The sequence below is a fragment of the Falco cherrug genome, chromosome 2 (assembly GCF_023634085.1).
Source record: "Falco cherrug isolate bFalChe1 chromosome 2, bFalChe1.pri, whole genome shotgun sequence".
Classification (NCBI taxonomy): domain Eukaryota; kingdom Metazoa; phylum Chordata; class Aves; order Falconiformes; family Falconidae; genus Falco; species Falco cherrug.
The window spans coordinates 80,013,975-80,027,937 of NC_073698.1; the positions used below are offsets into that span (position 1 = coordinate 80,013,975).

Sequence of the window (13,963 nt, forward strand, 5' to 3'; positions counted from 1 at the left end):
AGCAATTCATCAGTTAAAATAGCTCAGGCCATGGGAATAGAGAAAAAGGTCTTGCAACAGAGAGCTATTTTTCACCATACAGAATGGGAATTCTTCATCCAGATTTACTGGGAGAGAGGGAATGGGAGAAGAACTTCTGCATAGAAGTTCTGCACAGTGTAGTGTTTTTTAGGAGCAAGTTATCACTCAAATCAGCTCCAATATATTCTGGGAAAATATAAAATAAATATGTAGCAGCTCTTCTAATTATGATCTCATGCTATTAAAAAAACATTCATTTCAAATTCAACAAGAAACTGGGAATTTACTTTCTAATTCAAGGGCTCACTGTGATTGTGAAGCTTGGTTTTGCTGTAATTAAAACACAGGAAAAAAATTGCATTTGGTATGGTATGCAGCCTAGGCTTGAAAGTCTGCCTCCTGTGTCACTGAAATACCCCATTAGTACAAAGAAATCATCACTGTGAGATTATGAATACTTCTGGGAAGGTTGCTGAAGGATATACAGCGTTGCTTAAAGTGCGGGTGAAGGGGATTTTTCTCAGCAAATGTAACTATGCTATCTTGACAGCCTCTCTCATTTTCTTCATTTGGGGTCAAATTCTCTGTCCTCTAATCAAAGCAATTACCTATTGAGGGCAGTGGGAGATTTGCTAAAAGAATTAGACTTTATAATAATTTGCTGTTATGAATTTTGCTACCCAGATATATCAGGTAGCTCAGCATTAATACATTCCTGTTAAGTCTAAGGCCAAACTCAGCTGTCATACCAGCATAAATGCAGAGTAACATTTTTAAACTCAGATCTGCTCCAGCTTTCTAGATTTATAACAGTAAAATGGATTGCAGTCTGCCCTGTGACTTGCAGCATTTCTTGTTCAGGTGTGTGAGGAAACCTTATGTGAGGAGCTCAGACTGGCAGCACATGTGTGCTGATTTGTGCTGAGTGTGATGTGAATAACGTGTGCCTATGCATGCGTCCTTACCTTTCCTCAACTGTTTCAGGGAGCTGGGAGAGCTGCATTTATAAGCATAGTGACACACAGGCAGATAGGGAATTAAAACCAAGAAAAGAAATTAATGACAGCTTCATGCTCACCCAGTTGCTGCCACACAGATGAGGAAGTACAAGACTGTCCCAGCAGCAGCTATGACTCATTCCTGTTCCAGATCTTGTCACCTTACAATCTCTATTTTGTATTATAAACAGCAACCTGTTAACAAGAAAAACAGGAATGGGCAGTGCTATGTCTGCCCAGTGCAGCCGTCTTCAGCTGAGGTGTAGTCTTCACCGCAGGCTTGTTATGAGATATGACAGCTGCCAAAAGCCAGAGTCCAGCATGGAGCAGGATGCTGGCAGGCTGTGGTGAAAGTGGGTGTGGTGCTCAGCAGCAGGTAGTGCTGACACCCAAGCTAGCTTGCTCTGAGCTCACACTGCATAGCTGCTTTCACTGAAGCAGGAGCCTAACTGTCTCTGCTCAGCATCACTTTGTGCCATATCAACGTGGCAGCTACTTGTCACAGCTCTTCTTGGTTGCCTTGAGCTGGGTCTTCCTCCTCTCAGTTGCACAAAACCTCCTTCTCCTTGCACAAAATTCTGCCCATGATTATCAGTAGCCTAAGGGCTTGGGTCTCAAAGCAGCAGCTAGATGTGTCTGGGTTCAGTGTCTAACTGGGCGTGGCTGCGGGTCACTTCTTTTTGCTGTAAGACCTCATGGGGAGCTGCTGAAGAATGAGCTGTGGCTCTCTATTCCCAAATGACCATGGCTCTGCAGGACCCATGCCACTAGCCCATGGTGACCTCAGCCTAGGGGTCCTTCATCCCAGAACGGCTCAGCAAGCTCTGTCCCATTGGCATGAGATATGTGCATGCTATGGGAGGAACAGAGACATCCCTGGGTAAGTGGAAATATATTTGCTCTTATTTAGACTTGTCATCCCTTGTGCAATGTCATTTGCTAGATAATGCATTACAGTTGCAATTAGGGATTGCATCTAATGTTAATTAATGTACATAAATATATGCGGTGCCTATATTCTTTCAATAATATCACAGTGTGCACAGCTGTATTCTTATACTTTTACATATTCTTACATTTGCTCTTGTATTAACAAATGTCAGAGTAAGGATTAACAGCTGGGTTTATAAAGTCATCACACAGTGAACTGTGCATCTCCCCTCTTCAGAAGAGCAAAGCAGCCCCACTTGCACCCCCTTAAATTGTGGGGGTTTTGCTAGTCTGCTTTTTGCACTCACCACTGACAGATGCTAATAATGTTATAGTGTAATTTAGAATCATGATCATTTGCAGATACAGTTTTACATTTGTAAAGGTCTGATGCATCCTGGCTCTGGTGTGTTCCCCAGTGTGGCAGGATGAAGGCTTCGATGTCTTACTGCAGCTGGGAATTAGAGAGAGTTGGCTGACCCTCAGCTAACCCTGGCAGCCAGCTCCAGTTAGGGCAAGGAATGCCCCAGTCCCACTAATTTTATCCTACTAATACCCCTCACAGTGCAGTTTTGAGGAAACAGCTTTAGAAATTATTATGACAGCTTTTCACCCACTGAGACTCTCCTTAAACAGGGCAGGAAAAGACAGCTGGTTGAAGCCAGCTGACCACCGTGAACTGTAAGATGACATAACTTTTGCAGGATTTAGACAATATCATCAGAAATGTTAGCAGACATCAATATTAAGAGGAGAAAAGACAAGACAGCTGGACCAATTCCCAATGGAGAAGAGAAGCACTAAAAAGAGATGCAATACAGAATATGCAAAATAATTCGAAAGGGACAAACAAAGTTAACGGAATACTTTGGTTGGTTTCTTGAGAGGGTTTTCTTTGAGCTTTATTTAGCAGGAGATTTGAAAAATGAGAAAGGATAATCCAAATGTTAGGACTACAGGGATAAATACAAAATGCTAGTAGATCAGTCTCACATGGGACTAATTAAAGTCCATACGACCAGCTACCTGGGAAACATGTGTTGAGTTAAAGTATCATGATTGCCATGGGTGACACCTCACAGCTCTTAGTTTTATTGTGCTCCCCATGGCTGTAAGGCAAGAAACTGCTCTCGTGCTACAGTGCAGCAGCTTAGATGTTCTGCAAAGGCTGTAAGGCTAGAGTGTACCTCCCAGCTTGGCTCTTCCACATGCAGAGGAAGGAGGAGCAGGTAATTGGCAGTGGGTGCTGGTGTTAATAACACGGCAAGTGTTAATTACCTGTAATTTCTGGCAGTGGCTCGCTTCCCCCTGGGAGCCTAGCAGACTGTGTCTGCTGAGCCTGTGCCTCACTGCTGTTGTCCCACCTGAAGGGCAGCAGACAAGACGGTCATGCCATCAAAATGGATGGTCATACCCAAGATTTTACAAGACCTAGAGCTGGGCTGCAGTGTCATGGGCTCAGTGGGTGCCTACACCAGCAAATAAGCACAGGTATGCCAGCGTCCATACTCAGCATCGCCCCTAGCAGGGCTCTGCCATCCTCAGACAGCAAGGTGCTTGCTGAAAGGAAAGTTACTTGGTTTAAGTAGAAGTGGTTGGGTATCCATGGATACATGCTTGAAGACAGATGCTTCTCACTTGAATTCAAATATATGGAGAAGGGGCAACATGGGCATTGCATGAGGGGAGAAAATCCAAAAGAGAATCACACTTTTAAAGCATTTGAGCAACACCACATTAGAAAGGGAGAGGCTGGGGCGTGGGGTAATTCTCTGAGTGATGCCTACTGAGAAACAAGAGTACTTCTGGCATTTTTCAAGACACTGTGTTTCTGTTCCCATAATGTTAAAAGCTGAATATTTCATTTCAGGACTAACTGTTCCTGCAAGTACAGCTTTTTGGATGAAAACAAGAGGCCGACTCCCCGGCGAGATGTACCATCCTACCCAAAGGTACCACACAATGCTTGCTCTTCCCAGAATCCTACTACACCCTTGCCATCTTGACAAGCTCTGGTTTACAATGCATGACTCCATAGCCTTCTTAGCCTAGTTATTCTACAGTCTAGGGCCTGATCCAAAATCCCTGGAAACTAATGGAAAAAGCTGTTGTTGCCAGTGGTGACTTAAAGTTGGATCCTCAGTAGTCTTTTAATACTTGAAAACTCATTAGTGTTTGAAATGTTAATGATCATTTTGCAATCACCAACATTTAACGCTCTTTTGTCTAGTTACATTTGTTTATTCTCCATGCTCATAGCAGACAATCAAAACTAGCCCGTAATGTTGTACTCTGATTGACAATAGTGTTGCTGTCTGTTTTCTCCTAATGGATTATTTTTTAATTTAAAAAGTAATTTATGGGTATGCTTCACCCAGGGAAACAAAGATAAAATGCGACATTGGATTCTCTGCAGAATGATTCATTGTCCCTGTGAAAATGAGTTAGTGTATTTGCTAGAGAAAACAGTAATGCTTGAAGAAAAATGTCTATTGGGCAAGTACAAGTGCAAATCCACATTGATGAATGAGGCTGAAACCATGAAGCACACAGGATCTTTGATCCTAGCATTGGCAGTCTTTACCCACAGGAGTTATTCAAAGCTACCAGGTTATGTCTGCTCAGTGCCCAGCTCACACCTTGACAAGACACCAGCTTACACATGTGCAAGTCATAGTTTAACAGTGAGCATTTGTTTGCACACATCAAAGCTGTCTCAGCCACTCTGAAGTTCACATGGTCCCATGTGATGCAGGTGTATGATATGGACGTGCATCTTTGCGTATTTGTCTTCACAGTCTTCCAGAACAATGAGTTGTAAGTTCTGCTGTTTATTCTGCTCTGCCTAGCAAAAGTGACCTCCAGGCCTCTGAGGCAGACATCATGATACTACATTTCTTTCCATTAACTTCTGAGCTAGAGGCTTGTTCTTCTGACACTAGAAAATGTTTTCACAAAACATATTGGTTCTAAAGCAGATTTTTGCACTTAATCAGTATATATGTCAAAACAAACTTTGATGTACTGCTATGATATTAGGATCTTGAATTAACAACAAGCGCTATGAAAAGTTGTACTGACTGACTGCAGAGTAAACTGGTAGTCTGTATTTCTGTATTATCCCTAGACCAAAGCCCATAAGAGTTTCGGTTTTAAGAGTTTGGGTCCGGCTTGACAAATCTGTGAAATTTGTTATCAGTTGTCAGGTGCCAGGTTTGTCCAATGTCAGTGAGGTTAGGAAGTGATGAGTACACTGAAAGAAGATATCATTTAAACACTGGTATCAAATAAAAAAATCTGTATTGCTAACACACAGTTTTCTTTCAGAAAGTCATATTAAATGTACGTTATATAAGCAAATGCAAAAATCATTGCTTCTTAAGGAGGAAAATTAATCTTCAGTGTTATTATTCCTTGGATCAAGTATCAACAATTTGATAGCTTAGAACATTCATTCACCTGTTCACTACAGTAAGCCCAGACTAATTAGAAACAGCCATGGTAAATGGACCAATTGAAGCTACAAGGGTTTTGTGTCCCAGAAAGTCTCTGATGAATAGAGTCTTGAAAAGATAAACCAGTACAGTCCAGATCTCCCCTGGTCTTTTAACCCCCCACATTCCTTTTTTAAATTTTGTATATAATTGGTAACTGGATGATGAGCTTGATTTTGTTTTAAGCCTCTGAACATAATGATAAAATAATCACTTGAGTCTTGCAGGCTGACAACCAATTTGAAAATGTGGGTGTTCTTGAAAAAATACTCAAAATGGGAGCATAAATCATCTGAAAGTAAATATATCATACCCACCAGCTAATTTAACACTGTTGGCATAGACACTTCACATCATCCAGATGTAACTGGCTCCACTGATTATCACTGATGTTCTGCAGGCAGCAGAACCAGTGCAGCCGGGGACAGATCTTTATATCTCTGTGCTGGATTTACTCACAGCCCTGTCCATAACACCTCTGCTCTCCTTCCTTTTCTCCCAAACCCTTCACCTCCTGGCTCCACAAGGATCTCCACCCATCAGTGACCTACCAGCTAGTGCTGTGGCAGGCAGCAAGCTGTCTGAGGGCTTTCTGGTGTGGCCATTCTGGTGTGACCATGAGCAGCTGGTGGGGATGGTGAGACGGGTTGGGCAGGCAGAGGAAGAGATCAGTTGCTCTCTCTTTGGGAAATATGGCTAAATCCCTCATGAATGGAACCCCGAGAGTCCCAAGGACATGCCAACAGTAGGTCCCTTGCCAGAGTGGGGGACCATTACTTACTCTGACTGCCTTTTTGTCTACAGTACATGCTGTCCCAGGAGACCATTGAAGCACTTCGGAAGCCAACCTTTGATGTCTGGCTGTGGGAGCCCAACGAAGTAAGGATGCCATGTTAGCTGAGTTTGCACTCTTTCTGAGAGCCAACAAGGCCGGAAGAGCCCTTTAAGATGGTCTGCAGGGTTTTTCCCCTTTTCTGCCCCTTACTGTCTATATTTTTTTAACTTTCATATCACACCAGAATACAGTACTTTTTCCTGACAGATGCCAGGTAGATTATACTGAATATTATATCCTGAGTTGTCTTTATTTTTTCTTTAATCTCTTCCTAGTAATGTCCCATAACAACCAGTGCACTATCATTACTGCCACATGAGTTCTCTTGTGCCGTTTTATCTGAACAAATCAATCCCTATGAAAGCGTATGCTTAAGCACACCATCAATAACTCCACTCAAATCAATAAAGCAGCGTGCTGCTGTGTGAAGCTGGACAGAGGTGCATGCATCGATTCACACCCTTTTAGGCAAGAGGTTTTCTGTAGTGTATTCTGAAGAAGTTGCAAAATTGCGTGCACAGCCTATTAGTGTTTTCTTATTGCTTCATTTTCTTATTTTTCTTATTGCTATTAGTATTATTCATTGTTCATCACTTGTATTGCAGAAGGTTCTGGAAGGCCCACATGTAAACCTCTGTAGAAACATGAAGGAAAAGGATGTTTCTGTAATGGCCAGCTTATAATGTAATGTGAAACTAGATTCAGCAAATATGAGCAAATCTCACCTAGGAAAAGTGTAAGGGAGGGTAGGACTAAACTAGGGGGTTTGTGTTGGATTTTCCCCAAGGGAAGGATTGGGTAGTTCTCGCAGCACCCCTTAGCAGCAATCACCTTAACTACCATCCCAATCAGATCTTGTGCATACAAGAGTCATTGTGGTTCAGCACCTATAGGTCAACATCACAAGGAAAAGTACCTCATACAACACCCGCAGGAACAGCATATTCCTTTCAGGATATTTCATCTGGCTGGTAGCATAACAGAAGGACTCTCTGGTGGCTTTAAGTCCAGCTCCCATTCACAGAGGCTGGCGGAGCTTCCCTTGTGCAGTCCATGCCAAGCTGAGCTTGGTGCTCTGCAGTTACTGCTCCCTCTCCAGCCCCTTTTCTCTCTACCATGGCCATACAACTGCTCAGGCAAAATGGCTTTCCCCCAGCTTTTGAACGCCTGTCAGGTCTTTACAGCAAGAGAAAATTATGACCTGCCAGGTGGACCATAACGCTGTTGGCTCACTGTTATTCTGACTATTAAGAAAGAATGGGGAGAGACAAAAACCATTATCCACGGATTCTTGTGTGCTGAGGCATAGTATTTTAGCACAGTAACTCATTCAGAGTACTAGGAAACCCTATATGGTGGCATGAATGAGGCTAACAAGAGGGTGTGGAGATTAGACATGCCCTGCAAGGAGGAGTGCTGCTCAGAAATAAGATACCACACAAGCTCTAGTGAGCCAAGCACCATATGGGTTTTATCTCACCCTTGTAGCTCTAGTTTATGTTTACAGAGAATATTTCAATTCTGTCAATGCTTGCTTAGCAATAAGCATTTGCCCACATGCTTAATGTGGGGCAGGCAGGTTATAAACGATATTCTTCTGTAAGCAAATTAACAATGTGCTCTGCATCATCTCAGTAAACAGAGATATGCCACAAACTTGTGTTCTCTTTCTCAAATGCTCCCTTGCTTTCAAGCCTTACAAGAGTCCAACATTCACATTTTTGCTCTTGACCAAGAAAGCTGAAAATGGAAACTGAGATTCTCATGTGTTCAGGGGCAGGAGCTTTGGGACTCAGAGTCACCCTGCCACTCACCCAAAGATCTCTTGGCAACAGCTGGAGGGAGACAGGCATTTCTGAGGATAATTCAGCCCTTTTGGATCAAGTTTATTGTCTCAGAAAGTCTTTTCTGAAAGTATTGTGACCTCAAGGGCCAGGAATAAGACAAAGCGGTCTACAGCAAAACGCTGTTCATGTGAGCACAACTCAGCTCAGACATTGTCCCTCAAGTCTTGCAGGAAAGTCTCTTTCTTCCTGTTCGGCTGACTCAAAACCAGCCCCTTTGTTACTGTACAAACTATGCATATTCTCTGGATAAATATAAAGTTTCATTAGATTAAATAATTTTTCTGGAGAGTTTTTAAGAGCCTAAATAACAGAAACCTAACTAAAAATGTCTCCAAGGCCATAGTTGTGACATTACATTCATCATGTTAAAACTCCTGGATCAGCCTACAGTCTAAAAACTACAGCTGCTAATATAATGCCTCCATTTCATCCCCTGCAGATTTTGCCTTCAGAAATGGAAATGCAGATACATAAACTCCTGAACTCCTGGAAGTCTGTCCATTTCTGACTGGTGGCAGCTGTTAAGTGCCCAAACACATCACATTATCAATATCTTTCTTTTCCAATATTTTCAAACCTGGAAGATTAACCGGGAGTAGTAGTGCTAAATTACCTGCATCCCTTCCTACTGCAGAGCAGACATTGTGTCAAAAGAGCAGCCTGTCTTTGCATTTCAGCTGTTAGGATTAATAGTTATAGTTTACAGGAGCGGATGGTCACAAACCTGCTGCAGTTTTGTAGAGTTGTTATCTTTTCGTTAAACAAGAAATATGAGCTAAGAGAGTGAAGTAAAGAAAGAAGATATTGACACATATCTAGAATAAATATTTCTCTAAGGTTCTTTTATTTTCTGCTGTCATTTTCTATACATCTAGGGCCTGATCCGTTTCTGTACAGCTAGGGCCTTTGGAGTCAGTGGTCAAACTCCCACTGATTTCACTGAGCATTAGAACATATCCCAGCTGAATTAGAAAAATGGCAATACTTTTTTGTGAGAAGGAATTGCTATGATATGCATGAATCACAATTACTAAAGAGAGCTGGTGTGATTCAAAGCCCTGCACAAAACCTATGAGGTCAACAGCGGTCTGTCTGCTTCAAAAAGCTTTCAGAACCTCTGTCTCCCCTCTTGCACTGCCTTTAATCATGCAATCTTTGAACATCTTTCATCTTAACAAGAGGGCTCTGCAATTATTCAATGCTTGCAAGGAGGAAATTCACTTTGCAATGTATCATAAAGTAAATTGATATTTACCAAACCAATAAACTATCTCTTCCGGGCTGCAGATGCTGAGCTGTTTGGAACATATGTACCATGATCTTGGATTGGTAAAAGACTTCAATATCAATCCTATCACGCTAAAAAGGTGGTTGGTAAGTATTTCAAATTATTGATATTAGCAGTTTTTCAAATTCAAAAATCAATAAATAAGACATTTAGTCAACTCGACTCACATGAGTAATCCCACTGAAGGCAGTCAATCTATACAAATTCTTAAAATTTAAGTATTTCAGCAAATGTTTACATTCTTGTGGTCAATGACTTTTTTTAAAACTGTTTTGCGTTTGTCTGCTGAGCTTTCTGTTACTGAAAGCAGCTCATTTCTGACGAATGCTCTTGGTACCTACTGGAAATGGAGACAAGACAGTGTCTTCAGATATGACCAAGAAAAAATCAGTATGTGCAATAATCATTAGAGGTACTAAGTCACAGGGACTAAAAGAGCAAGTCAGGAAAGAAAAGGACTTGCTGACAAACTAAACAGCATTTTTTGCTTCAGTCTTTAATGCTAAGAATGTTGCAGAGATGCAAGACTTCAGATAAAGATGAGATTATACCAAAATTAAGATGTCTAAAGAAGAAACATTGGAATATTTAAAAATCAGTAAGTTTTCAGGTCCAAAGGAGACCGTAAGAAAGCACTTGCTAAAAACTGAAGAATATATTTGCTTTCTCAGAAAAATCTATCACGTCCCTAGCGAACTGTAGAACAGTAAGTATTTTACCCATTGTTCAAAAAGGATCTAGGGGTAGCCTGAAGAATTACAGTTAGTAAAACTCACAACTCTACCTGAAAAAATGATTGAAACAATAATTAAAAACATCATGATGTGAAGTTCATTATACAGACGCTTCATACAATTCCTACAGTGAAGACTTAAATCTCATTAATTTCTTCTAATTACCTGAAGCATATGCACAGAATAGAGGGAACTGTTCTACATGATGGATGTAGACTCCCAAGAAAGGCCTGAACAAATTCCACAAATTCAGAAGGTGGCTAAAAAACACAAAGCAAAGCACTGGATTCATTGTATCATGAAGTACAGCAAGAGCAGAAAGCACCTGGGCACCAGTGTGCACAGGGGCAGTGACTGTCATTGCTTGGTGCACTGCTGTAGGGTGAATCTAACAAGTCATTGGACTGATCAGAGAATGGAATAAGGCATAAAATGGACCAATGTTATCATGTCACCATAGAAGGCATAAGGCTTACCTGAGATTTAGGTCTAGCACTGGTTAAACCTTTTTAGAAAAACAGTATGACTACATTAAAGGAGACACAAAAAGTAATCAAGACCTAGGAAATCTCTCCCCAAAGGCAGATGAAAAGCTCAGTAATGTTGACCTTAGAAAGCAGCTGAACAGGAGGGGTGGGATGAAACCCAATATAAACAAGGCTAGCACAGAGTAGATAAAACACAAAATTTCCTCCTCCTGTCTCACAGCCTGAAAACATGGGAAACAAGGTGATATGTCAACACACATCAACATGCCACCCACACACATTACTGCAGGCAGCTTCCTGTTAGCATGTATCTCCAAGTAATTATTTACCACCAGCATTTCAGACCACCTAGATCTGAACAAGGGGAGTTTATTATTCATTTTCTACAAAGGTAAGACAGGGTAAGATTTCTTTTCCTAAACTCTAGCTTCACAGAAAAACAGATGATTTAAAAAGAGCCCCAAGGACTCTGCTTCAAACTATGATACTTCCCCAGGCATGCTGTGGGCACCAGTTTGAACTTAAGCGGGTAAGAAAAAGCCACCTCATACGTATGCTTGCTTTCTTGCTCCCATATCCATTGGCTACAGAAATGTTCCAGAAAGGGGAGGAAAGGGTGACTAATACAACCCAGTCACTCCAGCCCTTTAGTGTTCTGAGCCAGGAGTTCCCTGGGATACGCTGGGCTCCAATGCTGGATGTATATGTTACATCCATGCAGTGTTGTACAGTGCCTGGGCATGGCCACGGTTTCCATGTAGAGGCTGTGAGATACTGCCCACCACCTGGAAGCCCTGCTGTCAACCATATAGTTCCATTAGTTATTCATTTTACAATAATGTAATACATTCCTGAAGTCTTGCTGCAGAATAATCTGAACAGCTTTTGCAATGAAGCCCCCAAATATTGAATAAGCATTGAAAATCCACAGTTGTCTTGACCTCGTCCAGAGCTTTGAGGCTTCCTAGAAATCAGGTCCCAGGCTGAAGGGTTTGATCCTGGTGGGGCTTGAGGTTTCTTTAAGTAAATCCACTATTTAGCTGGAGAAGGGGACACAAATTCTGTCCATGTCATTAATTCAGACTCAGTAATGTGTGTAAGGGCTCTCTAGGGTCCAGGCTACAAAGGATTCAGCAGAAGGGGTCCAGCAGTGCTGCTGATGCTTTGCTGTTTTGTGCAGGACAGGATACCCAAGGCTATCCAGTGCATTGGAAGAGTGACTGTGGCATGTGTTAACCCAGCTGTGCCAGCTTCACTCAGCTAGCCTGGCTGACAGGAGCAAGGACACATGGAAAGACAAGCTCTAGCTTGTATTTGTAATGAGGGCACACAGTCAGGATCTGTAGAAAGTTAAAACACACAAAAATCAGTTCCACGTGCCTATATGGCTAAATCTCTTCAATGCTGCCTAGAATAGGAAATCCACACAGGTATGCTAGTGTGTGTGCATTCACATCTTTACTTTGCCAGGAAACACATCCCAAAGTGCCACCTCTGAACATTTGCAAATGAAATAACAACTACAGTTCAGCCTGGAAGTTTTCAAAGCTGCAATTTGCATTCGGCGAGACAGGGGAATGAGGATGTACTTTGAGTTCTTTACACATCCCAAAGTCACCATTTAACCACATCACAGTCTGAAATACAAATTTAGGATTAGAGCACAGAGTCCTATCTCAAGATCGAGATGCACTTGCAGCTGTGCTGGGATGTTTACCCATCACTAGCTGGTATGAGAGAGAAATTGCTGTAAGCTTTACCTGCTGACAAATTCTTGAAATGCAGTGTTCTTCACCATTCCCCAGGTGGACAGGGAGTGTCAGAGGGCCTTGTGCTACCACTCTGTCCTAGCAGAAAATTATATTGGGCTCCATAGGACTCCTGTAGAGGTATACAGTGCTTCCAGGGAGGCTGGGAAGTGTACGTAATCATTTTTTTATGAGGAAAGAACTCTCTTGTCTCTGACTGTTTCATTCCCTCTCTCTGCAGCTGTGTATTCATGACAATTACAGAAACAACCCCTTTCATAATTTCCGGCACTGCTTCTGCGTGACCCAGATGATGTACAGCATGATCTCACTCTGCAGACTCCAGGTATGCCCCCACCTCAACAGTATCACTCAATTTCATTCATGGGGCACATGTTCGTCCACTAAGCACCATGACACCTGTGCCACTTTCCTTGCAACACAGGCCACCAGCTGGCTAGCAAGTGGTGAGCTTTGCAGTAGCTGCACTTGTTCAGTCCTTGGGGAGAGGAGGAGAGGTGTTGCATTTCCACCACTGGCTGCCCACTCAGCCATCCCATCCTAGACCCAAAAGCACCTACACAGCTTCCTGGGGTTGCTGGGAAGCTACCTTCACCTCCTGGGTATCTCAGATTTGTACATTGAAGCTCTTGTGACATTGATAGCATGAAACATCTATGAATCAGATCCAAAAGCCTACTGAATTATGGTCTGTGGATATAGTCTTCATCCGTGACACAAAATGTTCCCACAAGAGGTTTTCTCCAAATGTGTGCTTGCATCTGGGTCAGCTACTGCAAATAATACCTTGCATGTACTGTACGCAAGATTCACGTTTGACCTGTACTTTCTCCAAAACTAGAGACATAATTTGTTTTCATTGACTGGATGGATAACCTGTGTTTATATATTAATTTAATTTCTGTACAAACCAGATTTTATTCAGTTAAAAAAAACCCTTTTTACTCCATAGTTAAACATCTTGGTTACTGGCCTAAGTCTATTTTCTTGCCAGCAGGAGTATGAAGAAAAACTTGCTTGAATGGGAGTTCATCCTATTCAGAAGCTGTGAGAATGTAACACTTAATTTTTCTTACTCTTCATAACTTTAGTTAATGGAGAATGCAATGGCAACTAAGCTATCTTCCAGCCCTCCCTTAACTAATCAGGATGCTCAAATGACTTGTAAGAGACTGTACTAATATCTCAGTGCTTTTATATGATCTCTGCAGTGATACCAAGTTTCAAGCAAATTGCCTCCACCGAGCTGCTGTTATTTAATGCAACAAAAGCAAATCTGAGTCATTTTTACTGGAAGGGAAGACAGAATTCTCTTTCTTGACTGAAGTAAATTGATCTGTGGAAAAATACTTCATTTTTCTCAGATTTGCATTTCTCTAAAAAGTAAATGTGGATGTATTTTTTACTTCATTTATGGGGACAGGGGAAGTAGAAATTGTAATACTATGTTTATGTTTTGTATTTTACAGGAGAAATTTTCCCAAATTGACATCTTGATTCTCATGACTGCAGCAGTATGCCATGACTTGGACCATCCGGGCTATAACAATACGTAAGTC

At 41.8% G+C, this 13,963-nt stretch overlaps 1 protein-coding gene across 4 annotated transcripts in view; it reads left to right on the forward strand.

The window, feature by feature from the left end:
* The window catches only part of PDE9A (phosphodiesterase 9A), a 53,276-nt gene that overhangs the window by 31,623 nt on the left and 7,690 nt on the right, over positions 1-13,963 (forward strand). For all 4 annotated transcript variants that reach the window (XM_005438512.3, XM_055703024.1, XM_027804447.2 and 1 more), the window contains 5 exons: positions 3,820-3,901; positions 6,248-6,322; positions 9,413-9,499; positions 12,625-12,729; positions 13,874-13,956. In XM_005438512.3, coding sequence (XP_005438569.1) covers positions 3,820-3,901; positions 6,248-6,322; positions 9,413-9,499; positions 12,625-12,729; positions 13,874-13,956 — 432 coding nt within the window. The remainder of the gene's footprint in view (positions 1-3,819; positions 3,902-6,247; positions 6,323-9,412; positions 9,500-12,624; positions 12,730-13,873; positions 13,957-13,963) is intronic.